This window comes from Dicentrarchus labrax, unplaced genomic scaffold, assembly GCF_905237075.1.
Source record: "Dicentrarchus labrax unplaced genomic scaffold, dlabrax2021, whole genome shotgun sequence".
Lineage (NCBI taxonomy): Eukaryota > Metazoa > Chordata > Actinopteri > Moronidae > Dicentrarchus > Dicentrarchus labrax.
In genome coordinates, this window is record NW_026136707.1 from 5,541,696 (window position 1) to 5,568,419 (window position 26,724).

At 37.8% G+C, this 26,724-nt stretch overlaps 4 protein-coding genes across 7 annotated transcripts; 3 read left to right on the forward strand and 1 right to left on the reverse strand.

The window, feature by feature from the left end:
• The first annotated feature begins 138 nt into the window (after positions 1-138).
• On the forward strand, positions 139-5,881 carry LOC127366505 (tyrosine-protein kinase-like otk). 3 transcript variants are annotated; one of them, XM_051405472.1, is made up of 8 exons: positions 139-401; positions 823-914; positions 1,487-1,801; positions 2,161-2,415; positions 2,537-2,818; positions 3,234-3,354; positions 3,634-3,703; positions 3,886-5,881. In XM_051405472.1, the coding sequence occupies exons 2-8, from the start codon at positions 857-859 to the stop codon at positions 4,240-4,242; spliced, it is 1,458 nt and encodes a 485-aa protein (XP_051261432.1). In that variant the 5' UTR covers positions 139-401; positions 823-856; the 3' UTR covers positions 4,243-5,881. The 3 variants fall into 3 exon arrangements, with proteins under 3 accessions (XP_051261432.1, XP_051261433.1, XP_051261431.1); XM_051405473.1 differs by having other exon boundaries at positions 856-914; XM_051405471.1 differs by lacking the exon at positions 139-401 and having other exon boundaries at positions 434-914.
• Positions 5,882-5,948: 67 nt separating this feature from the next.
• On the forward strand, positions 5,949-8,332 carry irgq2 (immunity-related GTPase family, q2). 2 transcript variants are annotated; one of them, XM_051405476.1, is made up of 2 exons: positions 5,949-6,159; positions 6,976-8,332. In XM_051405476.1, exon 2 carries the CDS (start codon positions 6,979-6,981, stop codon positions 8,116-8,118), a length of 1,140 nt encoding a protein of 379 aa, XP_051261436.1. In that variant the 5' UTR covers positions 5,949-6,159; positions 6,976-6,978; the 3' UTR covers positions 8,119-8,332. The 2 variants fall into 2 exon arrangements, with proteins under 2 accessions (XP_051261436.1, XP_051261437.1); XM_051405477.1 differs by having other exon boundaries at positions 5,949-6,155.
• Positions 8,333-8,508: 176 nt separating this feature from the next.
• Positions 8,509-18,726, forward strand: si:dkey-24p1.1 (uncharacterized protein LOC556718 homolog). Its single transcript, XM_051405464.1, has 17 exons — positions 8,509-8,659; positions 9,569-9,635; positions 9,762-10,166; positions 10,607-10,894; positions 11,368-11,619; positions 11,798-12,052; positions 12,173-12,469; positions 13,144-13,437; positions 13,869-14,141; positions 15,377-15,646; positions 15,786-15,855; positions 15,945-16,008; positions 16,109-16,248; positions 16,443-16,500; positions 17,443-17,531; positions 17,616-17,685; positions 17,896-18,726. Exons 2-17 carry the CDS (start codon positions 9,581-9,583, stop codon positions 18,148-18,150), a joined length of 3,135 nt encoding a protein of 1,044 aa, XP_051261424.1. The 5' UTR covers positions 8,509-8,659; positions 9,569-9,580; the 3' UTR covers positions 18,151-18,726.
• On the reverse strand, positions 18,216-26,183 carry LOC127366503 (B-cell receptor CD22-like). The gene is made up of 12 exons (XM_051405469.1): positions 26,120-26,183; positions 25,943-25,985; positions 25,103-25,184; positions 24,487-24,852; positions 24,107-24,403; positions 22,802-23,059; positions 22,463-22,723; positions 21,029-21,295; positions 20,627-20,923; positions 20,439-20,529; positions 20,117-20,186; positions 18,216-19,444 (listed from the first exon to the last, which is right to left on the reverse strand). Exons 3-12 carry the CDS (start codon positions 25,146-25,148, stop codon positions 19,187-19,189), a joined length of 2,211 nt encoding a protein of 736 aa, XP_051261429.1. The 5' UTR covers positions 25,149-25,184; positions 25,943-25,985; positions 26,120-26,183; the 3' UTR covers positions 18,216-19,186.
• Between the last annotated feature and the right edge of the window lie 541 nt (positions 26,184-26,724).

The following is a 26,724-nucleotide window of genomic DNA, read 5'->3' on the forward strand; positions in this document are numbered from 1 at the left end:
CTGCAGAAATATGCACCATTCACAGTCATGCACATCACACACAAAGGAAAGATACTGTTGATAGGTTGATATGTTTCTCAAGATGACCAGAATGTTTTGTGCAACTTCCATAAACTTCCCCTTTCCAAAGCTTTTTTTTATCAGTTCACAGTCACAAAAATGGTAACAAAGAAAAATCTAAAAGTGTTATTTATGCATATGCCTATGTGGTGCATGCATAATGTGATAGTATGAGACTGTAACTGCATGAAATTGAGGCATTCTCACTATTGTAGCAACAGTTCTCACCAGTATTGTTTACACAAAGAAGGAAGAGAAAAGTATCAGAGGAAGAGTCAGTTTAGAGCAAAGTCACACCGGATCATCGTGGCAGAGAAGTGAGGAGGGGAACAAAAAAACAGGTAAAACACAGCATTTACCTTGTATTTAAGATGTCTTTCTAAATAAAATCTATTTAAGAGAACCATTTAATCTATGACATTGCTTTTTCAAATTACTGCTTTGTGCTTGTGTAATATGGCAGACTGTAGGGAAAGTCTTACACCGAGGATGGCCAGGATATGGCACAGATATTCATTGTGCAAAGCTGTCGTAGAGTCGTCATCGGGGGCCCAAAATCATGTCCCAGGGGGAAAGTGGTAGTCAAATGTATTTGCTTAAGTACAGAATGAGTGATCATGCGACATCCTGTATTAACATCTGGGTTGTCAGGTGTTGAGCTCTTTCTGGTCCAGTTTGATCAACCAAACCTCCTGTATGTGTTTTGCACATGTTGTATAGCGTTCTGAGAGCATTTGAGAGATACGATTTTGTCCTGTGTAGAGAGAGACTGGTCTGTCACAATCATCGAATTAGGATGTTTCTCATTTGGGCGACTCTGTTCTTCGCTGTGAAAAGCAACACTGCTAACACAGGTACAGTATGCATCTTTAATACAATCTTGTCTCTTGACTTTTTTTGCACTGATGATAAATGTTCCTATACATTTTTATATATACTATATATATATACAAAACTCCACTTGAACAACACCAACCTCAATACTTTGTTCAATGGACGAGTGTCACCGTTGGAGCCTGATCTGAGTCAGAATAACTGTGGCAGCATCATCATCAATGACCTCACTGTTTGCAGACTCTGGATCATATCAACTCCTGAGTGGAATAAATGAAAAATACAATTATACAGTAACTATCACAGTAGGAGGTATGAAGGACCACAGAAAATGCTCTACGCTCTCTTAAGATGTTTTATGAAAAGTTGTAAAATGATGTTCTATTGAACTCTGTGGGCAACCAGTAGTAACACCAGCTGCCTGTCTTCTTTTACTCCTGCCATACCTTCCACTTATTGCCCCTCTGAAATATTTAACAGTAGATTATTATATTAGTCCGACTTAAAGTGAACAATTACCTTTGCGTCTGCTCACCTAATTCCACAAATAGACCCTGATTTTCTTCCTATTGTACATTTGTTCCCCCTTCAGATCTTACCCAGAAGCCCACAGTGACAATTCTGACAGAGGGACAGCAGACCACACTGAACTGCACTGCTCCTGGTCTCTGCTCTGGATCTCGTCCTAACATCACCTGGATGTGGAGAAGAACAGGAGAGAACGACTCTCACATCACAGGAAACATCACTGAGTTCAAGACGGAGAATCTGACTGCTGTCACACAGAGACACAGCTCAACTTTGACCTTTAACCTTTCAGCTGAACACCACGGCACCAAAGTCACCTGTAAGGTCAGCTTCACAAACAACATCACTACAGAGGAGACAGTGACTCTGAATGTGACCTGTGAGTAAAACATAATGTGCTGTATTCTCTTACTTATGACTTCTACACCACTCAAGAATGTCTTTGAATTTGTTTGTCAGTAAATTACAGTATAAAAAGTAGATTCAAAAGTAGATCTGAGAACTTGCCGTCAACAATATATTCTCATTTCATCTTTGTGTGTGTTTTCAGCCTCAGAGTGGAGCCTCATGTCTTGAGTAGACTAGAGTAACCTCCCAGAAACCACTGTAGTATACAAGTAGATGTTGAAATGTGTCAAAGTGACTGAAGCTTTTGGTGGAAGCCACGTGTTAAGAGTGCTTACAAATTACATTAACTGAGAAAGTCTAAATTTTTGTTCCAATATTTTTGTCTTAAAGATGTGAAGAAACCTCAAATAACTGGAAATAGAACCGTAACGGAGGGCGATACTCTGCATCTGACCTGCAAAACTTTCCCTTTGTCTCTCGTCATGTGGACTCAAGTCCCATCCAACAAAACCCTAATTGGCCTGCAGAACAAAACTGAAACAGCCACTCTTGTCATCCATAATGTGACAGCAGAACATACTGGACAGTATGTCTGTACAGCAATACACTTTAACATGACTGTGTATGCTAATGTAACTGTGACTTGTAAGTAGACTGGCTCCATATAAAGGAAAATAATTTTTATATTCTACCTAATCTTCTATCACTTTACTGCACACTTTATTTGATGTTGTGATTCTGTTTTTTTTTCTTTTTTTTTTTACAGTGCATCCAAAGATCCTAAACAGCTCTAGATGCAAACATAAGTTGGAGGTTCTGACCTGTGTGTGTATCAGTCATGGCTTTCCTCTACCCACCATTAAATGGCCGCTGTTAGAGAACCACCCTGAGTACTTTGTCAGTACCAGTGTGTCAAACCACACAGTCAATAGCACCGTCATCCTAAATGTTAAAAAACAGAGTAACACTGTTGAGTGTGTTAGCAGAAATAAAAATGGAAAAGTAAAAGGGAACCTCAGCGTGGACGAAGACAAACAAGAAGAAGAAGGTAACAACTCCCACTTTAAAAGCTCTCTAATCTCCAATCTAAATTGTACCCTGTAACCCTTAAAGGTCCAGTATGTAGGATTTATTGGAGTCTAGCAGTGTAGTTGCCTGAGTGAGCCAGTTTGTCCATTCTGTGCTACTGTCAAAACATGGCGCTTCGACATGGCGGACTTCATGGAAGGTGACCAGTGGCGTCTGTTGTAAACATTATTACATAACATTATGTTAACATAATGATTCCTATATTTAAGTTATTATACACTACAGAAAATATACCTATAAATATTATATTTCATTTCAGAGACTCCTAAATGTTACACGCTGGACCTTTAAATCAAACTGTACAGGATCTTCATGTCATGCCTTAGTTTTGAATTTTTATTTAATTCTTTACAATGTTCTCCTCTTTGTTGCAGGTCATGTAGGTCAAATAATGAAATTGTTAGGAGTTGTGACTCGGCTGGAAATGATCATTACATTTTTTATTGGTGCTCTTATATCCGCAGTCATTTGCTGCTTGGTGACAAAATGCCACAGGTAAGCTGAAGTTCTTATTTTACTTTTTGTTCAGATTTTTTTTTTGGTCTATCTGTTTCTATGCTCTGAATGTGAATTCCCAATTCATAAAGGACTTATATAACGTGCTTTGGGACATGGTTATCTGTAATGTAAAATGTTTATTAAATGGCCTAAGGGGACCAATATTGCTTCAAAACTACTATGATGGTCCTTTAAAATCTGTTCAAGTGTGATATTAGTAATCTTTACTTGTTTTCTGTACATTCATGTTTCTGTTAAAAAATAATTTATCCACAGGAAAAAACAGAGGACCTATGGAAATATGACTGAGACTCTGGAGATGGTGACAAGTCACGAGGAGCCACTGGTATTTATTTTTATGCAGCTGGTCATATTATATTTTAGTTAAACCCCAAATATGTGTGATTTTTATTACAAGAAACAGCTGTGCAGGAGTTTTTAGTAAAATCACTTCTAAAATGTTTCTTCATGCTGAAATGAGCCATTTGAGGTTGATAAAATGACAAATTTCTGTGTTGTATCTGACAGATCGATGCTGGTCAAGCAGTGGAAGATGAACAGGCCATCGACCAAGAGGCATCTGATGCAGGAGGAGCTGTGGCGGCAGGGAAATCAGACGTGGAGTACTCCAACCTTGATTTCTCCCTGATTAACAGACCGAATCCAGCAGAGGCAGGGACAAAACAAGGGACCCCAGAGACAGAGTATGCTGAAATTAAAAAAGATAAAGCAAAGGAGAGAGAAGATGGAGAGAAAAGGGAAGAAGAGGAAATGATAGGGGAGGATGAGGAGACAAAATATTGTGTACCAGAGGAGGAGGAAGGTGAGGATGGGGCACTGTATTCAACTGTGAAGGATGTAATGGGTGAGGATAGTATTGCTTAATTGTTTGAGGATTACTTCTGTAATTTGTTCTGATGTGGTAACTTCTTGCTGTCAAAAGCCAAAATGAGCCTGGTGGTAAGCCTCAACTAATTAACATTGTTTAACCATTATAATGTAGTACAAATCATTTGCTGAATCAGCCCTGCTAATAGCACTAATCACTATATTGCACTGTATAGAAGGTTGTATTAGTCTAGACAATATTTTCACAGAACAGACTGTTTAACTAGTACATCCCTGCAGCTGGCTATGAAAAACCAACATGGCGATGGCAATAAAGCAGAACTTGAGGCTTCAAAGCCGTACACCACAAACCAATGGGCGATGTCGAAGATGTGTAGAAGGGTATTTTGTATGAGTGTTATTGTGCCTTTTTTTTCTATAAGTTTATGCAATGTACATAGAATGTTTAAAGTTTAAATATAGTAGTTAGACTTTCTGGGCCAATCACTTAATTGCTTACTTCCTCCGAGGTTAATGAAGACTAGAAACATGAGGGAAAAGATAGCCTGCCTCTTTCTAAAGTTGAAAATGCACTTACCACTAGCTCTAAAGTTCACAATTTAAAACTCTGTACAAGAACAGAAAACACACAGTAATGTCATCATGTTGAGGTTGTGTGGCAACCTCAACATGACAACAGTGTGTTTCTGCACCCAGTGTGTTACTGCACCCAGATGTTAATAACAGATGAGAAAAGTGTTAACTTAGTTTTCAGAAAGACAAGGCTAGGATTGCTGGCCATTAAATCTTTCTTTTAGGTTTTTTCAAATGTTGAATTTGAGTCCAATTATTGTATTTCAGAGGAATTCACATAATATATTGGTGTATAAAAAACATAAAACAGCGCTGTTTTCAGCTGCAAGACAGACAGGAAATCGTGCTGTGAAAGGATGTGAGCCAAAAATAACAACTGAAACACATTTTGCATACTGGGTTCCTCATAAAAGGGAACGGGAAAGCAAGATTTTGCAGCTTTTCTTTCTTTATAATGTGTGAAAATTCATATAACTGTTTTATTAGTGAATGCTAACAGAATTAAACTGCCAACTGTCAGATGATGACCAGGTTTTTTTGTGTATCTACAAGAATGAACATCAAAAACTAAATTCTTTACTGGTTCTGCGTATCATCATTAACCAACAAGTCTTCATAGCTGAATTACAAAATAGGTAGTCATTTAATTTCATACACCTGAGCCTGATCTACCACACTTAAGGTTTATAGTAAACCTAGGACAATAAAAAACATACTTGGTTAAGGCTTTGACTGTAATTTATACATCTTTATCTTTTGTTATCTTTTTTTGTAGAGTGTAGAAGAACAGTAATCATGTAAAGGTCCCCAAGTGAAATTGAAGCGTAGACATTGCAGTAATTTGGTGTGTGCCTTAACCATTTGACAATTAGGACACCTAATATCTCATCTTCAACATTGTGGACAGTGAGGAGAAACAGTATTGTTAATAAATATATTTTCTAAGGTACCTCCTTGCCATACTGATGAGTTTTGGCCATCCTTTAACAGTTGTGCTTATTAGAAAATATTTTCATTGTAATAATATTCCTGCTATTGCTTGATAAAAATAACAATGTAAGCTGTTATAAAAAAAAATAAATGCCAATGTAACATAAACTTATTTTAACGTGTGGTTCTATGTGTGTGTGCTTGTAAATGTTTGTGCCTTGTTGAAGGCTTATGCATGAATGCAAGTAGGGTTACATATACATGCATGTATGTACTCAAAGTGATTTTGGATTAGGGCTGAGCTAACAGGATTAGAATGTTCCACTAGCTGGATAAACACCTTAAATAGATCAGCCTGACGCTGCTGGTGCTTCAGAGCTGCAGAAGAATCAACATTTTACAACTGAGAACAAATATTTCAACCACAGAGCCGCTTCTCCACATCTGTAGGTGAGTGTGTGCAACATTGTGTTGAAACGGAAACTCTGCATCAGTTGGCAAAAATTAGATTGTGATCTGAAAAATGTACCATGTAAACCTTGACTGAGTTGCACCAGCTATGTGTTTAAGTTCTCTCCTAAGTTGGGGTGTAAAGCTGACACTATAGGCTTAGTAACAACTAGTTAGTTTGTAACTAAATCAGCTACTAAAATGTGGCATAACCTAACTGGTTTGAATGTAAATTCATAACTAAGGCAAGTGACCAATCAACAATCAATGTTCCATTGTCATATTACTATGCTAATTAGCTTTCTGGCTGGCACTTGTCACCGTAGCACATCGTAGTAAGCAAGGTCAATCTTGATATATAAATATCATATCAATAAATTAGATCTTTATTGTGTCACGAAAAGGCTGCAATTAATGAGAAAATAATGCTGTGTGGCAGAAAAACAGCTGTTTCACCTTTTGGGGACATTTTATGATTTAGGGGGCATTTGTATCTATTTAGTTGTTTGAAGTTAAGTTGTAACTTTTACTTTAGTAATGTATAAATCACAACTTACTAACAACTTACATCAAGTGCAACAAATGTACACCAGTTCTGAAGGAACAGGTTTCCTGTGACACCAGAAATATGATTTCGGTCATATAATAATTCAGGTTTCTTCTAGGGGGGTTAAGGGTTACTGTCCAAAGCTGCCAGTTTTATTCATTTTTATTGCTATGTTAGATGTTGTGACACCGGTTGATCAGTTTTAATGCTTTGTTTGCAAATATCCTTAATTATTCATATGAATAATTGTAATCTTTATCTTTTCACAGACAATGGCTGATGTTTTCAGAGGCCTGAACCTCCTTGAGACCCTTAAAGAGTCCATAGAGAACAATAAGTTATCAGAGGTCAAGGATGCAGTGGAAGATCTCCTTATCAGCAGGATCAACTTAGCTGTGGTGGGGGACCGTGGGGATGAAAAACCCACGTTTATAAACTCCCTCCTTGGCCTCGGTCCTGGGGATGATGGAGCAGCTCCGTCTCCATCCCCTGTCGCCCCGGAGGAATTGGCAGGCTACCCTAATCCTAAACACCCCGACTTTCGCCTGTGGGATCTGCCGCCTGTCCCATCCACCTCGCCATTTGAACCTGAGGGATACATGGATAGAGTTAAGTTCCTCCGGTACAATGCCGTGTTCATGACATTCACAAAGACACCCCAACCCAACAGTGTGGAGGTGTTCTTGGAGGCAAGGTCACTGCAGCGACAAACAGTGTACTTTATCCTCTTAGCTTCAGCAAAAGATACAGAAAAAAGCCTAGAAGAAAAGAGGAAAGCCAGTCTGGAAGTATTGACATCACAAGGTGTTGCACAGCCTAAAGTCTACCTAGTGAGACCCTCCACCTTGGAGAAGTCTGACTTCTCTGGCCTGTTGGAGGACATGGGAAGAGACCTTCCAGAGATCCGAGCCCACGCCCTTCTCTTGGCTCTGCCGACGCTGAACTCCTCCCTGGTCACTCAGAAAAAGGAGGCATTCAAAGCACTAGTATGGGCCGCCGCCTCACTATCTGGTGGGGTGTCGGCTATTCCTGTTCCCTTTGTGGCCTCCATGGTGGACTCAAGTGTAGCAGTGCGGATTCTAACCAAAGCACAATTATCTCTGTGCCTGGACAATGAATCAGTCGAGCGACTGGCCCGACAGCGTGGCTTGGAACCGACAGTCCTTAAAAGGATGCGGACTTGTGCACTGTCAGTGGAGGTCACCAAAGGTGAAGTGAAAAAGCGGCTAGCGGCGGCAGAAAAGGACTTGGCCACGGGTTCGTCAAAACTGGTGGAGATGGCAATGCCCCGACATGCCCGTTCTGTCAGCCGCTCCTTCACTGCAATGTTGCAAGCCTTAAATGGTGCCATTGATGAAATGGCAGCTGATGCTGAGAAGATGGTGGCTGCTGCTCTTGGGGAGGGGAAGTGAAGTCACGTGTTTTACCCTGTGAATTGTTTATTGTTTATTGTTTTCTAAATGTGGTTCATATTAACTTTTATGTTTTGGTGTATAATAAACGCATAATTTACTGCATACAATATTTCATGAGTCTTCTGATACGTTTTCCCTCTTTTTGATGAGGCCTGAAGGACACAAGGACACTGTAAACACTGTGTAAGCATACACTTTGCAAAAAGATTGCCAAGCAATGCAAGCTGCTCTGTGTCTGTTAAAGACTTTGCCCACCCTGATCAGTGGCTTTCGCTTTTAACAAAAGCATTAAATAGAGGAAGTGAGAGGAAGTTCAGCTGTATACACATATCATAGCAGTCAAGTTGAAGGAAACAAATACTACATTACCTCCATCAGTACAAGTCTAAAAGATTGGGGTCTCTAGCTTGCATGATTGGGCATGCAAATTCTTTGAGATTTTGGATCAACTGTGAGAACTTCCTTTTTTAAAACTTAAAACTGCTTATTTTAAGAGGGATGGTGTGTGCTACAGACTGCAATAAGCGGATCATCTGAGGTAAGAACAAGTTTATTTTTATTTGATTTCCTAATTTTCCTGAAAAGGAATCTCTTAAATTGAATCTCAATCATCAAGATGGTACAATTTCTATGTGTTTAGAGAATGAGGAGTTTTAATTTTAAAGACTTTCAATTGAATTGAAAAATGTATTACATTTTTAGTGATTTGGAGTTTTTCCTCTAGCAAAAACGTATTTAGTTGTATCCATAAATCCATATCCATATATCCATTTATCCATAAAGTGGCATTTGTAAGTGATGTATATGCTGTATATGGAGCCTTTATTAATTGATGATAATATGTTTACATTTTGGAGGGACAAATCTGTAAAATAAATGCACTGTACTGTTTGCACTTATATGTCTCGTGTACAGTGGCTCAACTTGCATGGCTAGTGAAGCAGACAAAAGTAATTTAAATAAACCGCTGATGTAAAAAAAATGTTTTTATATATATCATAATATTTAAGGTATTAAAGGAAAAAGAAAAAGCCTGTAACCTGCAGCCCGCAAATGTATTAAAATGTTTTGGGATCTGCAGACATAGATCTATCAAGAGACAATAACTATAACTACACTGAGGTTTTCAACAAAACATTCAGAATTCTCAATATTTCAGGGTTAAGGTCTTTTTCTCTCAATATTTTTTACTAAAACTAAATGATAAATTCTGCTACTTGTGGGGAAAAAAATAATATTTTTGCAATGTGGGAAAATTCCCAACTATCTTGAAATGAATAAAATGCAGAACCACAGAAAAACAAAAAAAGAGGAAGAAAAACTAAAAGCCTGCCGATTTGCATTGACAAAGAAAAAACTAAAAACCAACCTAGTAACAAAGCTAGTTTACAGTAAATATATTGCACACAATTATGTACAAAAACCTATTTTTTTTTGTCCTTTTCAGCTTTAGTGCTGCATGAAGATGAATGCTCAGACAGTTCGGTGGTTCCTATTTCTAGCCCTGATAAAAAGTAGGAATTTTATTATTATTTTTTCTATTATTGTCTATGATAACAACGTTTGCTTTTCACAACATTCGCATGTTCACAAGTCTCAAACATTATCTGACTTTTCCACTTGTGTTTTCACCACCACAGATTTTTCTTTTACTCAAGACCTCTTTGACCTACCAGACAGTGCCCTGACAGCCAAAGAGGGGTCCTGCACTGAAATCAAATGTAGAGTGAAGTCTAGAATTATTATTGATGATGCACACTGGTTTTGGATGAAGAATGGACATTGGAATGGCAGTTATTTTATTGCCACAATCATTTACAGTTCAAATGAGTCAAAACGTCCTGTCAGTCCAGACTATAAAGGAAGAGTGGAATATATCGGGTCTCCATCTTCAAGTTGGGGGGATTATTCAACCTCACAAAAGCCACTATGCAGTATTTTGATCTGCGACCTGAAGAAAACTGACAGCGGATTATATTCCTTCAGATTTGCAGGAAAAGATAAACATAAATGGGTGACAAAAAATTTGACCCTCACAGTTACAGGTAAGTACAAAGATCAGATATTATCAGGAAATACACAACAAAAATGAGGTATACAAACCCTGAGAGATCAGGAGTGCTGATCTGGAGAGCTGATCTGGAGAAATTATTGACTTGGCTGTATTAAGATTTAATAATATGATGAATATAAGAAACATTTTAAGAATGCATCTTTTAGATTTTGTAAGAATTAAGTGTATAGTTGTGAGAAATTAACTTGTAGAGAAAGGTGTACTTTTGAGAGGAATTAAGTCTCTTTATGAATGTCACGTACTAACATTGACATTTTATAAGAACCTAATAAAGTCATATTTTTAGAATGGGTAATGAATCTGTAATAGTATGTAAAAACAACACATAATTACATTATGACAAAAAATGTTATGCCATATATTAATTCACCATTACATTTCTGCTGATATGTCTTATTTTCACATTTTCAGAAAATCCATGCCCAATCACTTTTGAGAAACCAGCTGTCGTGAAGGAATCGGATATGATAACGCTCACATGCTCCACTCTACATTCATGTCCTTTAAACCTTGAGATTAAAGATTTGACGCAACCGTCATTAACACTGTCTACAAACCTTCAACAACCAGATGAAAAACAGAAACGCACCAAACTCAATTTCACAGCCAACTGGCTGGATGATGGGAGGAATTTTTCATGCCAAACAAAAGATAACACAGACACATATTTGATTCGGAATATCAATGTAACTGTCGAATGTAAGTTCATGAATGGAAAGTTTAATTGTTTATTATTATAATTTATTTATTTTAGACATGGAAGGTTTTGGAGAAGAATACATTAGCTAACAATATCTACAGGTGTTAGTCACTACTAGTGATTCTTCTTTTAAGATCAGAGTTAGCAAGCATGAAAACAAGGCAACATTACAAGTGGCATGCAATACAACTGAATTACATCACTTTTGCGGGTTCCATGCTCTCTAACATTTATTTCTCAAACAGTTTATATGTCAGGAAAAAAACAAAATAATTAAGTCATGCAATTGTGTGGTTAATTTGTGCCCAACTAATACTCAGGCTATTTGTTGGACCCCTTTAAATAACTCTTTACTGAAACTAAAACACAGTATGCCTTCATTCTTATGCATATTTGAATTGCCTTAAGAATCCATCTATGTTTGTATGTAGACTGATTTCTCCTTACTTACTACTTGAATTTGTTAACACAGATGCTCCTAAAGACATAAAGGCTTTTATAAACACTACTACGAACATCAAGGAAGGAGAGAGTGTGACTCTGATTTGCTCTGCAAAAGGACGTCCTACTCCAACTTTTAATTGGTTTAAAAACAATCAAACTGTCCCGGGGCCAGTATGGAAGATCGATTCAATTAATGAAACACAGAGTGGAGAATACCTCTGTGAAGCTCACAACACAATTGGGAGGGTGAATTCAAGCTCAGTGAATGTTACTGTTACATGTGAGTACCTCCTATATTTTTTACTTTCATTTCAATTTAATTTAGTGTGTTTTTGATTATAAATAGTTTTAACTCCTGTAATACAGCTGTATTTTATTTTATTTTATTTTATTTATTTATTTATTTTTTACATTTTGCTGTGGTAAAAATATTTAAATATTTAAATCTTCTGTTTCAGATGTACCTCAAGTTGAGGTAAATACCTCACATGCTTATCAGGTTAAAGAAGGAGATAAAATTACTTTAACATGCAATGTAAAGAAAAGCAAACCAAAACCTCATAGCTACACTTGGATTAAAGATAAGAAACCTATTCATTGGAGTCAGACATATGTTCGTACAATTGAGCCTGAGGATGGTGGGCTCTACAAATGTAGTGCCATAAACTCTGCGGGCACTGGAACATCAAAGGAGATTCAGATTGAGGTTGAATGTAAGTTTAACAGCTCCTTGTATTGCATGTTTGTCATAGTTAATGATGATAGAAAAAGGAAATGAATCCAATGACAGTATCACCATAGAAAGCATACTAAAAATAAGTTCTCCCTTTCAGACCGCCCAAGGAAGACGGTCATTTCCATTAATAGAAATGATAGGAAAGTGAAAGTTGATAGCCACCTTACATTCACCTGTGACACTGATGCCAATCCTGGCCCGATGAAATACTCCTGGTCCCGCGACGGAAATAGTAAACAGATTCCCTCATCACAGTGGGAGTACAAGACAAGTGTTGAAAACGAACTAAGTTTGGAGCATGTACAAAGAACAGATGAAGCATGTTATAGGTGCAACGCAACCAACACCATCTCTACAGGGTGGGATAGTAAGCCGCTGTGCATAGAAGTTCTCTGTAAGTAATTCTGTCATTCTGAAAATGTTCTGTCATAATTAAGTTTCTTTAAACTTTTACATCAAGTGTCACCATTTACACTTGATTGTGAAAGTCATCACTTTTATTGTTACAATTATTGTTGTTATTTCACTTTCTGGCGGAGAGTATTTAGAAGACTAAATAAACTCTGTACAGCAGCTAGGTAGCTTAGCCTATCATAAGTCTGGAAACTACTTGTCTGGCTCTGTGTAACGGTTAATAATTCCACCTCCCAGCACATCTGAAGCTCACAAATGAACAAGTTGTATCTCATTTGTTTAAGCCATACAAAAAATGAAATGGAAAAACAGCAGTTCATCATTTTACAGCCAGCAGCTGCAAGGCAAATTATTGCTACCAAGAAATAGTCCGGCCCATAATTATATGTAAAGAAAATTGCAAATTGTTGATAAGTGAACTTTAGAGATACTGTTTGGCTGACTTTATTACCTTTGGACAGAGCCAGGCAAGTTGTTTCCATCTTTGTGCTAAGCTAACTGGCTGCTGGTTGCGGCCTTACATTCAAGGGACAGACATGAGATCTGTTATTAATCTGATTATTTGCCAGAAAGCAAATAAGTAGATTTCCAAAAATGTCGTAAAGTGTTTAAGCTTTAACTGAACTCAAGTACACAGCTGCTTCCCCTCCACAGATCCTCCCACCATTCCTATGCTGTCTATGGATACTGAGGTCACGGAAGGTCAATTCATCACCATCAGCTGCACTGTTGAAAGCTTTCCACCGTCACAACTCAAGTTGATAAGGACTTCTGAAGCAAATGCTCAGTCTTCAGATATAATTTTCTCACAAACTTCTGATTTGAGACCCTACAACACTCTCCATCGCAAATTTTCTGCAACTTCAGCCCACACAGGATCTTACACCTGCAGCGCCACAAACAGCGAGGGTTCAAAAACAAGCGAACAAAGGAAGTTGGTGGTGAAATGTGAGTAACCCAGCGGTGCATTGTCTTTTCGCTAATCAAACAAATGATATCAAAACCAAAACTTTCCATCAAGTTGTTGTTGTTTAATCTCAGTACAAAAAGGAAAAAACAACTTTTCGTTTCAAATGGCAGAAGTCTTTATCATGAACTCTTTCCTAGTGATGTATTATGAAGTAAATGTTTCTAGTGGCAGCTGTAGCTTAAACTACTGTCAGAAAGTAACACCATGCATTTACTCAATTACTTTACTGCATACCTAAATACAATTTTCCACTTTCTTTATACCAATACATTTAATTTGACACGGTATAGTTTCTGGACACTTTAAAGATCAATATTTTAAATACACAACTTAGAAAATATGTTAATATATGTTTAGATCTGTCTTAAATTGTTTTGTTTTTTTTAAACTATATTTTTGGTAAATGCAGATTCTCCCAAAGATGTGACAGTAGATGCCAAGCCTAATCTTACTGTGAATGAAAACACATTGTTGACACTGAGCTGCAATGCCCACTCCTACCCGAAAGTGACCTCTGTCACTTGGAAAAAGATGACGCTTGATGGGCAGATTGAAAGTACCCAGGAAACTGATATCATTAAAGTACAGTCTGTCAGCCCTTCTGACAGTGGACGGTACAAATGTACTGCCGGGAATGAAATTGGGACTGGAGACTCAGAGCTTGCTGTGGTTAAAGTCAACTGTGAGTAGACTGGTGGTGTGCAGGTGAACTACATTTACATCATTGCAAATATCTAAAATACTGTTTGAGCTGTCTGAGACCAAAAACATAATGTATAACTTTAGCACATCTGTAGTACTATGATTAGATTTGATTCTATATATTCCCCAAACCAGATAAGAATAAGACGACAAATGAAGCATGCTGTCTATTGAGAGTTAAAACTTTGGCAACATTGAACTTGAGAGTGGCAGATTAAGTATTTATTTAATTTTCTAATTTAATATGTGTCAGTGATTGATATTAAAAATTTATTTTCTTCTAAACAAAGTTACATTTACATTCAGTGTTTCTCACCAAATGCACTGTGTATCCTCAACTTCTCATAAACATGTTAAAGGACCAGTGTATAGGATTCTGTGGAAGTGAAATCCATACTAGACCTGCCATTAAGTGGCTATTTTGACCTCTATCTATATTCTCTCATGATAAAATACTCAATTGAGAAATGAATGCATTTACTTTTTTAGGGTATCTTTTAAAAAACAAAATAACATTTCAAAAAGTTTAATTATCAATATTCATATCAAATATAGGGACCCGTAATTATCGCATATAGGCCCATTTATGGTATATTCAACATAACTAAGAAAAAGAAAATAACAAAAGTCTCTTATTTGATTATATCAAGAATTAAGTTTATGCTATAGATAATAAAATTTCTATAATACTAAATTATATGAAGTACTGAAATTACATGAATAGTGTGCTTACCTATTTAAGCTCCAATGCAAGTGATCACTTTTTTTTGCCTTTATATATAAAAAGAAGTTTAGAATGAAAATATAGACTCTTAAGAAAATTCAAGTAACAAGTATGAACGTGTAAATTTGAAAATGTTCAAAATGACGTCATTGCCGTTTTAGTGTTTCTAATTCTTTAGAAATAACTTCATTGATTTAAAGGGGAATTTTACTAAAGGGGATTCAGTGATGGTCTTGTTTGTTCATATAGAGGCATCAGGATTAAATTGTTTCATAAGCAGTTAAAAACTATTTGTTTATTCAGAGGAAAAAAATATGATTATAGCATCTTACGGTTGTTCTTGTGGCACACGTTTAAGGGTGTGGGCAGTTCATTGCTTTGCCACAGTGTCTTTTTTTAAACGACCACTGGGGGATGCCAAAAGGAAATTTTCAAATTTCAACACAGAGCAGCTTAAAGGTGTTTTTTTTCTCCTACATTTCCCTGTTCAGATGCTCCAAAAAACACAAAGATCACAAGAGCAGCAGAGCAGCAGCGGCCAGGTGGGATCATTTCTGTGATGCTGAGCTGCAGCAGTGAAAGCTATCCACCAATCAAAGAATATAGATGGTACAAGAAGATAGAGGAGAAGGATGAGTATAAAAAATTGTCTGACAGTCAGAACTTCACAGTGTATTCACACCAACCAGGACTCTACCGCTGCACGGCAAGAAATGAAATAAATGTGCAATGGTCTGACCCAGTCCCGCTGTTCGTCAACCGTGAGTGAATTCAAAACCATGTGTCTGTATGTGTACTGTATATTACTTTCAGACGGGAGACGTGTTAAAGGTATTTCCTCACAGCAGTTTGAAACAATGCTACTTGTTCATAAATGTACTTATGCTCTGTTGTTTCTAGGAGGCTTGATGTGGTTACTCTTTCTTTTTCTGGGTGTCCTGGTCATTATTTTAATTTTCTTTGTCTATAGGTAAAGTATGAAAAATGTTTCAATCAAAAATAAATGTCACCGATAAGTTGACTCGAATAACCACTGTTGTGTCCCTCTTGTGTTTTCAGACACAAAAGGAACAAATTAATTCGACAAAGAACTACAAACAAACCACCCTGTTATGGTTTTATGGTGATGACTCACTTGTGAAATCTTTTCTGCTTCCTTTTTGAACAACTTTCTACAAAACTTACATATCTTTGTGTGTATGTGTGCGTGTTAAACCATTCAGGGTTGGTGGAATTGCGCCAGGAGGGGGAATCTGATGAACGAGTTAGTGACGACACAGCCTTCCAGGAGCACAGATGACATCTTGCCAGACCAGCCGTGCCGTCCGATGGCCCAACAACGTCAGCCGCGTCCAGACAGCACGTAAGACAACAGCCGCACACACGCTGTCCCCACCCAGAACAAGGCACTCTCTGTAGGACACAAAGCTGGACACTGCTGCTCATGCTTGAGTCAAAGCATCCATTTAAGATCCTTCAGACATGAATGAGAGTCATTTATTATAATCAGTCACTGAGTTGCATGTTTTTATTCTCAATGCCATTGTTGTTCCACAGGCCTGCATCCAACATCAACAGTGTTTACTGCACTGTGAATCTGCCCACTGGAAATAAGGTGAGTCAAACAATTCAAAAACTTGAACAATACATGAAAGCAGTTGTATGTGGAAGACTTCAGTAAAAGTCACAGTTTAAGAAATATAACTCACAGTATATTGGCCTTTCAGTTTTACAGATTATTTCACTTAGCATGTGAAAACAGTTGTGAAATGTCTTCTGTGGCTCTGAGAGGAGGAAAAATAAAACTCTGGTGATGTCTACAATGTAAACTCACTTTGGGTTAATGAACTTCAGATTCAAACAGACACTGGGTCTTAAGAGGGTGTTATGAAATATGTGACTGAGTTGCATCACTGAAATTGTGAGAACCAGAGTTTTAGGAAGGTGAACTCAGTGCAGGCAGGCCTCTGTTTAATCTCTTTTGACTTTCCTTTTTTAAAAATAAATTTCAAGGAAATCCCCCACTGTTGTCCATCTTCAATATAATGGGTTTAGTGAGCGAAGGCCCGGTGTATCCTAAATTGCCCTCTAGCTACCTATAAAAATTATTTTAGATATACTGCAAATGTTAAAATGTACGAAGAAATATTAAATACTTATAATATTTAGTTATTATTAGACCCCATTGTTATTTTTTTTATTTATTATTTTAGATTCCAATAGTACAAAACATCCCAAAATGTAATATTGTGAGCACAGAAGATATGGGCATAAGATTAAAAAAAAAAAGGCACACAGGGGTTCCATACAATTTCCGTTTACCATAAAATATCGCAAAACTACTGCAAAATGCAAACATCTGCATTTGCCTCAGTCTTCTAAAATCACTATTTGTCTCGCTCTATATTAGACAGCCGGATGTATCTTTCAGTGAAATCATCATTCAATATTGTGGAGCAATGAATCACCGGACGACCCACAGCTTCCATTTTAAGGCATGAATGAATGAATTCAGTTGCTACTGTACACTGACTGTGTCCTGTCTGCATCTGCTCAGGGTCCGTCTGCACAAAAGTCAATGAGACAGCAAGGAGGCACATGGGATGAGGCTCTAAACTACGCTTCTTTGCACTTTAAAAATAAGCAGTAAGTATTTATGCTGTTCATATAATATCAGAAGAAGAAAGGTATCATTAAATGGCAGCTTGATATTGATATTTGTTTCCCTAGGAACAAACCAGCAAAAGCAGAAGAGGATACTGTGTATGCTATGGTGTCGAAGCAAAAGCCACCTAAGAAGGTCAGAATCCTACAAACCACATCTTCATGTGTCCTGTTCGGTTTAAACCATATTAATGGTTGAACTGCATTGTGCTTGTGTGTGGTTACACTAAACCTTTTTTTTAATCTAGATATGCATATCTAAATATGCATTTTGCTGTGCATCAAATGTTGATGGTGTAAGAATTTATGACACATGATTTGGTGACCGTCTCTGTTATCGCCCTAGAATGAGAAAGAAAATCAGGACGACTATGAGAACATCAGTGCAGTACATGCAGCCACATCTCCAGATCCACTGAACTATGACACTGACACCAGTGAAGATGAAGCAGAGATCAATTATACACAGGTGAGCATCAAGGCAAAACCTGGACATCAGAGAGCCTGCAGAGACTCCAGCACCGACTCCAGCACTGACTCCGGTACTGACTCCAGCACCTCTGATGAAGAAGAGACCCAGTACTCTGAGGTCAAAATCTGAGTTAAGATGTTCTTGCCCCGCCTTACAGATATGCCCACATTGTGCCTGAGCCACACGGAATCATGTTCATAATCAATCATCAGGTTTTGTTTATTAAAAATGTTTTATCACTCCACTGTATTGCTTTTACATTACATTATTGTTTTTCTACTGCAGTAACCAGTACCAAACAGAAGGGAGAAAAGTGACCAACGTTATGAGCTCAATCCAAACCCATGGCCCCTAAAATAAAAAATAAGGGTCAATTTTGACATGCTTTTATTCAAACTGTATTATGTGTGGGCAAATGTACATAGTTGTAAAGATTTAATGACAATACTGTGATGTTTGTGAGCAAGCTTAAATGCAAGGCGACATGGCTGTAATGTTGTGACGCTGTGCAACAGTTGCTTCACTGAGGATTGTTCCTGATATATGCATGTTGAAAGAAGGTGCTGAATGCATAATGCTCTATTTTTTATAATATGCTTTGACTTCAGCTCTTGTATGACTTCCAACCTAAGTGCAGGAAGAATGGCACAAACAGATTTATGTGTTTTAACAAAAAAACAAATAAAAAATTATCCATGAAGTGTATGTCACTCATGTACTGGCTTCTTTCACTCTGCACAAAGGTTGTAAATGACAAATTAACAGAGAGGAAAAACATTAGCATGGACATATTAAAAATAACAAAGAAGAATAAAAGTAATGAGCGTAAAGGGAACATTTACTGTTATGGCTGATTATGGGGAAGTTAAAGGTTCATCCTCAGCGTGCAGATTAGCTCTGTCATCTGTATCACGAGATAACTACCTAATTAAATATTTTTTATGGTGTTTTTGTTTTGTTAGACATTTTTTTAGTTAAGAGACAAATAAAAGTGTGACATTACTCACTTTAAATAAGGTTGCCTGCAGTGCAGTGCAGACTTTACGTTGTTGTTCTGCTCAGCTGGGCGAAAAACTGAAGTGGGTCATTTTAAAGTCCTGTAGCGGTTTCAGCTATCATTTCCCCTAAAGTTAAACCATAACCTTTTCACTGATTTCTTTTGTCCTTAGTGAGTATCAGCAACTGTCTCTTCTTCCTTTCTGTCTCCTCCGTTAACTCCTCTGGAGTGCAGACGGATCTCAGCATACTCCGCTGTCTTGGAGGCCAGGCCTTTGATCTCCCCATCCCCAAGCTTACCCTCTGACTTGGCCTGGAGTTTAACAAAGTCCACATTGGCGTAGTGCAGAGAGTCTTCCTCAACTACTCCATCCTGTTCCAGAATGGCTTTATTGACATAAATCACATCCACTTGTGAAGAGTTGGTCTACAGGAAAACAAGAGAGACAACCATTTGCTTCAGTAATGAAGATCATATTTCTCTTTACTCAATTAGGCTCAATTAGATGACATCTGCTCAACATTCTGGGAAATAAGTCTATTTGCTGTAAAAACAACATTTTATCTTGTTATCCTGCAAGCAAGACTCAACAATACACAGAGAAAGGGAATACTGCAGTAGTCAAATTGAAACATTTTCTTATAAGAGGTCTACAAATACTTGAGTTATAAATATTAATAAAGCATTAATTAGGGTTTGATGAATAATAACACAAGCACAATCTATTGTAACTAATGAAATCAAGCTTATTACAGCTTTTTTTTTCAAATATCCACCTCTCAAGCTTACAGTTAGACACTCAAATTATAGATTTTGGGTGGTGTAAAGTAAGATTCTCCTTAGGTCTCCTCTTGCTTCCAGTTACTGCTTGGCTAAACTCACCCAAACCTATTTTTTATACTAGACACACAGAGATGACTCAATATTCCAATTTCACTGCAGGTTATACAGCAAAAATCAAACTTCCTGAAATGTTTAACGGTATTTTTAATGTAAGGATTACTACACATGCTTTTGGGATATATGAAGGTTCCTGTTTTTATGCATTTGCAGGTTTTCACACTCAAACATGTAGGTGTGTGCAGGAAATAAACTCACCTCATTAGTAACTAAAATGTCTGAAGTGTCCACAACTCCCTTGTCGGGTGAAAGGCTGCCTTTCCTTTTCCTACAACAAAGAGGTCATTGTTATATATACAGTCATTTATTATTTTTATTTAATACGTTTCTAATTTAAAGGTCATATTTAGCAATACTATGGGGTAGCCATGGTTGCCCACTGTAAATGACAGCCAGCCTGGTCACCATTAAAGTCACACTCTTGACAGCAACCTCTAAATGTGTTTCTGTCTCATTTTGAGACCTGCATTGAAAATGTCCCGTTAACAGTACTGTATTTAAGGTGTTAGCTGTTTCTCACCTGCAAAAGAACAGCAGCAGCGGGACACACACCAGCAGCATCCCCAGTGCTCCCACTGCAGAGCCAATCAAAAGAGACACAGCATGGAGGCCTGAAAAGTCCAAACCACATCAGTCAGTAAAATCACAAAGGCAGATTATGCAAAAGAAAAGCCAAATATAAATGCAGCATCCTAAACATTCCTTTACCTAGCTGAGTTTCACTGGAGGACACGTTGAACACAAAACTATCTGAGCCCAGTGAGTTGATGCTAAGGCAGACTAAAGAGGGCATGTCTCCATCCAGACGGTACAAGGTGATAAGGCTCCTCATGCCCACACTTCCCATGGGAACTTCCCTGATTGGGATGTCAGCTGAGTGATTGACAAGCTCCCCGGCCAATTCCCAAACCAGGGAGGGAGGAGGGTTCGCCTGGCTGTCGCAGGTGCATCGGATCTGGGATAAAATCTTGACGCAACGGGAAGAAGGCAGGATCTCTGGAGCAACTGAGACAGAGAAAGTAATTGGCTATTACATGCAGTACATGCTTGGTCACACCTGTAGGGGGAAACAAAGGCTTACAATTGAATAGAAAGATAACTAAATCTCACATGTGACATCAAAACTGGCCAGCTCTGAGCATTCAGCTCCGTGGACATTCAGAGCTTCACAGTAATACTGGTCCTCTGAGAGTTTGGTCACGTTGAAGATGAAGTGTTGCTCAGAGCCCACCATCTCCTTTTCTCTTCCAGCCACTCTGAACCAGGTGAAGTTAACTGCCGCTGGATTGGCGATGCTTGTGCAGGTCAGAGTTACAGAGGTGCCATCTACCACTGGACCAGAGGGGTCAACTGAAACTGTGGTGTTCTTAGGGGGATCTGAAAAAGATAATGTTGCTGTTAGTCCTGCATATACGGTTATTCCTTATTTGTTGTGAATGCAGATTCGATTACCCATTCTAAGGTAACAAAAACACATTGATTCCTATATCCAGGTGATTATACACTAATAAAAACATATCTATTAATATTATATTTCATTTCTTACAGTAGATGCTCCCAAATGTTACACACTGGGCCTTTAAGTGTCACATAATATAAAAAAACATCACATTGCATTTTGATCCTCAGACTATGACAAGATTCACTTTAAAAATAAATAAATAAATAAATACAATTTACTAATAAAACAAAAAGATTTTAAAAAATCGTTTCCTTATTAGATCTGTCATCCATCACTGTTTAATTTTGAATAGAACACAAGGTTTTCTCAACTTGAAACTCAACTTTTTAGCCAACATGACAAGGCATGGCAAATTTGAAAATTTCTATATATTATAATCTATAATTCTATGACTGTGCAAACTGTTTCTGCTGATAAAGATCAGGTGGCATGGGCAAACACTCCAAAAGCTCAAGCTCTGTTCTTTCTAATGCTCTTTGCAAGGTTAAGACTGAACTGAAAGAGGCAAATTGTTTGAAATGAGCTTCTTGTACTGGACAATAAAATACGATGCAGTATGAGGCAACAATGTTGTGCCTTTTCAATAAACTTAACCAATGTTTAATAGAAACTACATTATATTTTAATATGGAAATCAAGTAATAAAAACCACATTGTATAATATGCTGTTTCACAGATACTATAAAAGTCTATAAATTCAAATTTTAACTTTCAGTAAGCTGAGTCAACCTATTCATTTTATGCAGTTGGAAATGACATCTAAAGGGCCGAAACCAAACAAAACAACTACACATAAATTAACACACTGGCACACATGTGGAAGTACAACAGAGCTCAGTCATGATGGACCACTGACATAGGAAGGATTTTAGGGTTGTCACACAATGTGACAATGCATTACTGTCCGTGGTCCAGACACTGTAGTGTTGCCCTGTGACTGAGAGTTGGCTTCAGGTCATGTTTGGGTGACCACAGCTGGATATACAGTAGAGCCATATTCAGCATATGAACACACTGGGAACATAGTTGTGTTGTTTGTTATCAGCGTAAATCAATGTCTTTAGTGTGTAAAATAAACTTACACTGAACGTCCAGCTGAATCGCTGCTGAAATTCCCTCTCCCAGCTCATTTTTTGCTTCACAGTGGTAGTCACCATTATGGCTCTTGTCGATGCCGTTTATAACTAAGCTCGATCCAGGCTCGTTTTCCTCTTCATCATCTTTGTACCAGGTGTAGTTGGTCACAGGTGGGTTGGCACGGCTCCTACAGAACAGAGTAACAGAGCTGCCCTCCAGTATTGGACCATCAGGGTCGACGACTACTGTGGTGTCCTTGGGAGAAACTGAAAAAACAAACACAAGTTCAATCCATGTTGCTGGACAATATTTGTCATCTGCCTTTCTGTTACAATCTGACTTACATTGTACGTCTATCTGAGCGATGGATGAATTCTGGGATCCATATCTGTTACTGACTTTGCAGTAAAACTGGTTGTCGACTTCTGAGACCGTTGTTGAAAGCCTCTTCTTAGAACCCACTGCTGTGACCTGATCTCCATCCACTTTGTACCAGGTGTAGCTGTCCACAGCTGGATTTGCGTTAGTGCTGCAGGTCAGAGTCACAGAGCTGCCCTCTTCTACAGGATCGGAGAAACTGACTGATGTGTTATTTGGAGGATCTGGAAGATAATTTGGAAAATCTAAATGTGTGAAATACCTGCATAAACAGGTTTCAATTCAATAGCTTGACATTTTGGGAAAAAGCGTTTATTAGCTTTCTTGTTGGCAGTTAAATGAGGAGATCAATACCACGCATGTCTGTATGATGCACATGAAGCTACAGCCAGGAGATACTTAGCTTAGCACAAAGACTGGAAACAGGGGGAACCAGCTAGCCTGGCTTTGCCTGAAAGTAAAACATACTACTACCACTACCTGCACCTCTAAAGCTCACTGACATGCTATATCTTGTTTCTTTGTACAAAAACCAAAGTGTAAAAACAACATTTAGTGGATTTCATATTGCAAACTATCTCTTGATCAGGCACAGTAATTTCCTGAAAGCAGTTGCACCACAGAGATAAGTTACATAATTCGAGCTAATGTGCACAATAACTATGACGATAGGGCAACATCTCTTTTATGATTTTCTACATGTCATTTACATTATTTATTTATTTTTTGCTGCCTACCGCCTACCATCCCACTTGGGTTGTGCCTCCATACTTATTTGTTATGTCACCCTCATAATTAGTGTGAGTCTGAGTATCATTGGCATATGGCTATGCTCAGGGATGCTCAAATGATGCCTCTAATGTGTGTAACCTCTATGATTTATTTATTTCTTCATGGTTATTTATATTTATTTTCATTGATGTTTGTGATGCCCTGTAATTGCTGCAGTACTTGATTAACAATATATTTGTTTTAAATCATTCTTCAGGAGTCAGCAAGTACACAGTTGTAAATGTTAGCAAGTGATTAATAATGGTTTCAGTGCTTCCCAATAATAAGTCAGTTGTAAAGTTAACAATAAATATATTTTAATCCAAATACTCTGACCACTATCCCTCTGGGGGATTTCTGCAAACTGTTCAACGGAGGATAAACAACCACATAAATGGATTTGTTTTTTACAACACGTTATATAAAGCGAGATGACATGATATGATGTGATCTGAAACAACACCCAACACAACAACAAGTCATGCCAGAAACATACTCACAAAGAACACGGAGGGTCAAACTTTGTTCATACAGAAGATCACTGTTGCCAGCTTGTCGGCTGTAGAGAACGCTGCACAAGAGCTTCTGTCCATTGTGTAGGTAAGAAGCGGTAAAGTTCATAACAGAGGTCACATGTTTGGTTTCTGTGTTCTCCTCAATGTCACCAATACTGGGGGTCCATGTTAGAGCCGGAGGAAGAATGGGACAGACTGCTAGAGCCAAGCAGTTCAACCTCACTGGAGTGCCTTCTTCTACCTCCAGCCTGGATGGAGTTATGGTGGGTCTGGGCAGTGGGACTGAGGAGTAAAAATAATGAGGAAATGGCAGGAGAGATACCAAAAGATGTGGGTTTACATGTATAAGTGGACATAGCACGAACCTTGAGTGGTGATAATGACATCTGTGTGAAAGCTGTACTTCAGATTGTTCTCACACTCCAGTCTGAAGTAATAGCGGTCATAATGGTTCGATGGCAGGTTGTTGAAGATGGTGGTGCAGTCCTTGTCACGTAGGACCCCGGTCAGGTTTCCCTGCACAATGTTTAAGCCCGCACTTGCTCCAGTGAGGCTGGAATCAAACACCTGCCCTCGATTCCAGCCTCTCCTCCAAATGGCTTTACACGAATCATCCAGGTGTTGCTCCCAATCAGCGGGCAAGGTGAAAGTACAGGGGATGATCACACAGGATCCACTTAGTCCCTCTACTCTCTCAGGCATGAAGACTGCCCATTGTTGGCATAAGCTACCTGAAGTGAAACAAAAGCAACAAAATAAATATCCGCCAATGTGAACACCAGTATTAAATGTCACAAAGTTGCGACGGAGCACCTTGAAAATGATAAACAATCATTATTAAAAAGAAAACTAAACCACCCAAAATAACAGCAGACACCGGCAAACACTAAATGTTAAAGACAGAAAGCAACTTATGCAGTATTTGTGAGTAACTGTAAATATTTGACATCCAAAAAGCATTCAAATGGGGGAATAGCTTACCTTGAAGTAGACAGCATATGAGGAAAACCTTTACAGCACCTGTCATGCTTTTCTGTCAGGTTGATGATCCTACAGAGAGGTACTGGAAACACACACACACAAAAAAAATGAATTTTTGTTTGTTGGTCAACTATCATGAATTACCAGGATAATGGGGAATAATTCCTGTATTTAGGGATATTGTATCTACTCTACAACACACTTACAAAAACGTAAAAAAGATTGTTACGGTGACTTGATTTCTGTTGCTGCAAGTCATTCAAATATCAATATGAATGATCAATATCACAGCTACTACTATATTAAAAATATATAAAGCATTCAGATTCACAAACAGAGATGTATTTCAGTAAAATTATTTGCAGTAAATGAACCGTGTATTAATTGTACAAAATTGTTCTTTTTACATTATAGCATTAACTGATAGTACAGTATAATAATATTGTACTGTAGCATGTCTCACCCCTAACAATGGGGAAATAATATGACTCGCTCCAGTGATAGTAAAATAAGCAAGACTAAACACATATACTTTGCAAATTCATATCATAGAAAGTTACCAACATCATCAACAGTCAGAACAGCAGAGAGAAGAGAGTAGCAGAGGCAGAGAGAAGAGAGTAGCAGAGAGAAAGTATAGCATGAATACAATTTGTTAAATTTCAAGTTTGGCAAAAGATAAAGACTGCTTAGAATTTTTTACTTAAAGAAGTTTGTGACAAAGAAATAAGATTTTATTTCTGTATGGATCTACTGCATGAATTAAGAAGATACATCAGACTTACAGTATGTGGTAACAGACTATAGCTTGCAGCAATCATTTTGAAAATGAAGTCTTACCTTACAGCCAACAACAACGTTCAGCATACGGTGTCTTTATGTTCTGGGGGGGAAAAAAGAGCATATTTGAGATTTGAATACTCCTAGTTTGATTTTTAAGTCATAAAGTACATATATATATATATATATCTTATTCAATGATTTTGAAATTGATAAAGGAACAAATAAAGGTTTTACCAGCATTGAAGGGTCAGTGGTAATAATCCAACTACTGAGTCATGTCAGACTGATGGTGTCTGGATGGCACACTCAGCTCTGGACAGTTTTCTTTGGGGAGTGGCGTTCAGCACTACAGGGTTTTGACTCTCTCTTTTCAATATCTAACCAGAAAGTTACAACACATGTTGTAATGTTTGATGAGCATATTTTATGAGCCAAAAACAGAAGTTCATTTAGTTTAGTTTATTTTTATTTTATTTTTTACAGTACTCGCTGCTTCATCGGAACATTTCGTTATTTATAAATAAAGGAAGTGAACAGACACAACAGTATCTAACGGCTGTATGAAAGGAAGTACAGTTACGGTTCGCATTAGAAGATAATATAAAATACATGCATTTGTGGGAAAAGACACTGTTGGGTCCTTTAACTCATTAAATGTATGGCTTTGTGTTATTGACAAGTTGCAATGAGTGGACACATGATATTGTTTCAAAAATATCTGGTAATGTAAATTGATGTTGATATGTAAATATGATGGTAATATTTGTAATTTCAAGTAACTTTCAAGTGTTTGAGATTTGAGGAAGGACGTGTTTGACTTTTTTAAGTAAGTACCTCAA

What these genes read in the sequence shown, in the direction of transcription:
- irgq2 (XM_051405476.1), top strand. Translation starts at nt 6,979, where the DNA reads ATGGCTGATGTTTTCAGAGGCCTGAACCTCCTTGAGACCCTTAAAGAG.
- si:dkey-24p1.1 (XM_051405464.1), top strand. Translation starts at nt 9,581, where the DNA reads ATGAAGATGAATGCTCAGACAGTTCGGTGGTTCCTATTTCTAGCCCTG. An exon ending in TTTGACCCTCACAGTTACAG is followed by an intron (nt 10,167 to 10,606) that starts GTAAGTACAAAG and finishes TCACATTTTCAG; the next exon opens with AAAATCCATGCCCAATCACT. An exon ending in AGTCCCGCTGTTCGTCAACC is followed by an intron (nt 15,647 to 15,785) that starts GTGAGTGAATTC and finishes TGTTGTTTCTAG; the next exon opens with GAGGCTTGATGTGGTTACTC.
- LOC127366505 (XM_051405471.1), top strand. Translation starts at nt 770, where the DNA reads ATGTTGTATAGCGTTCTGAGAGCATTTGAGAGATACGATTTTGTCCTG. An exon ending in AAGCAACACTGCTAACACAG is followed by an intron (nt 915 to 1,486) that starts GTACAGTATGCA and finishes TTCCCCCTTCAG; the next exon opens with ATCTTACCCAGAAGCCCACA. An exon ending in AGTGACTCTGAATGTGACCT is followed by an intron (nt 1,802 to 2,160) that starts GTGAGTAAAACA and finishes TTTGTCTTAAAG; the next exon opens with ATGTGAAGAAACCTCAAATA.
- LOC127366503 (XM_051405469.1), bottom strand. Translation starts at nt 25,148, where the DNA reads ATGACAGGTGCTGTAAAGGTTTTCCTCATATGCTGTCTACTTCAAG. An exon ending in CATATGCTGTCTACTTCAAG is followed by an intron (nt 24,853 to 25,102) that starts GTAAGCTATTCC and finishes GTTTCACTTCAG; the next exon opens with GTAGCTTATGCCAACAATGG. An exon ending in CGCTCAGATAGACGTACAAT is followed by an intron (nt 22,724 to 22,801) that starts GTAAGTCAGATT and finishes TTGTTTTTTCAG; the next exon opens with TTTCTCCCAAGGACACCACA.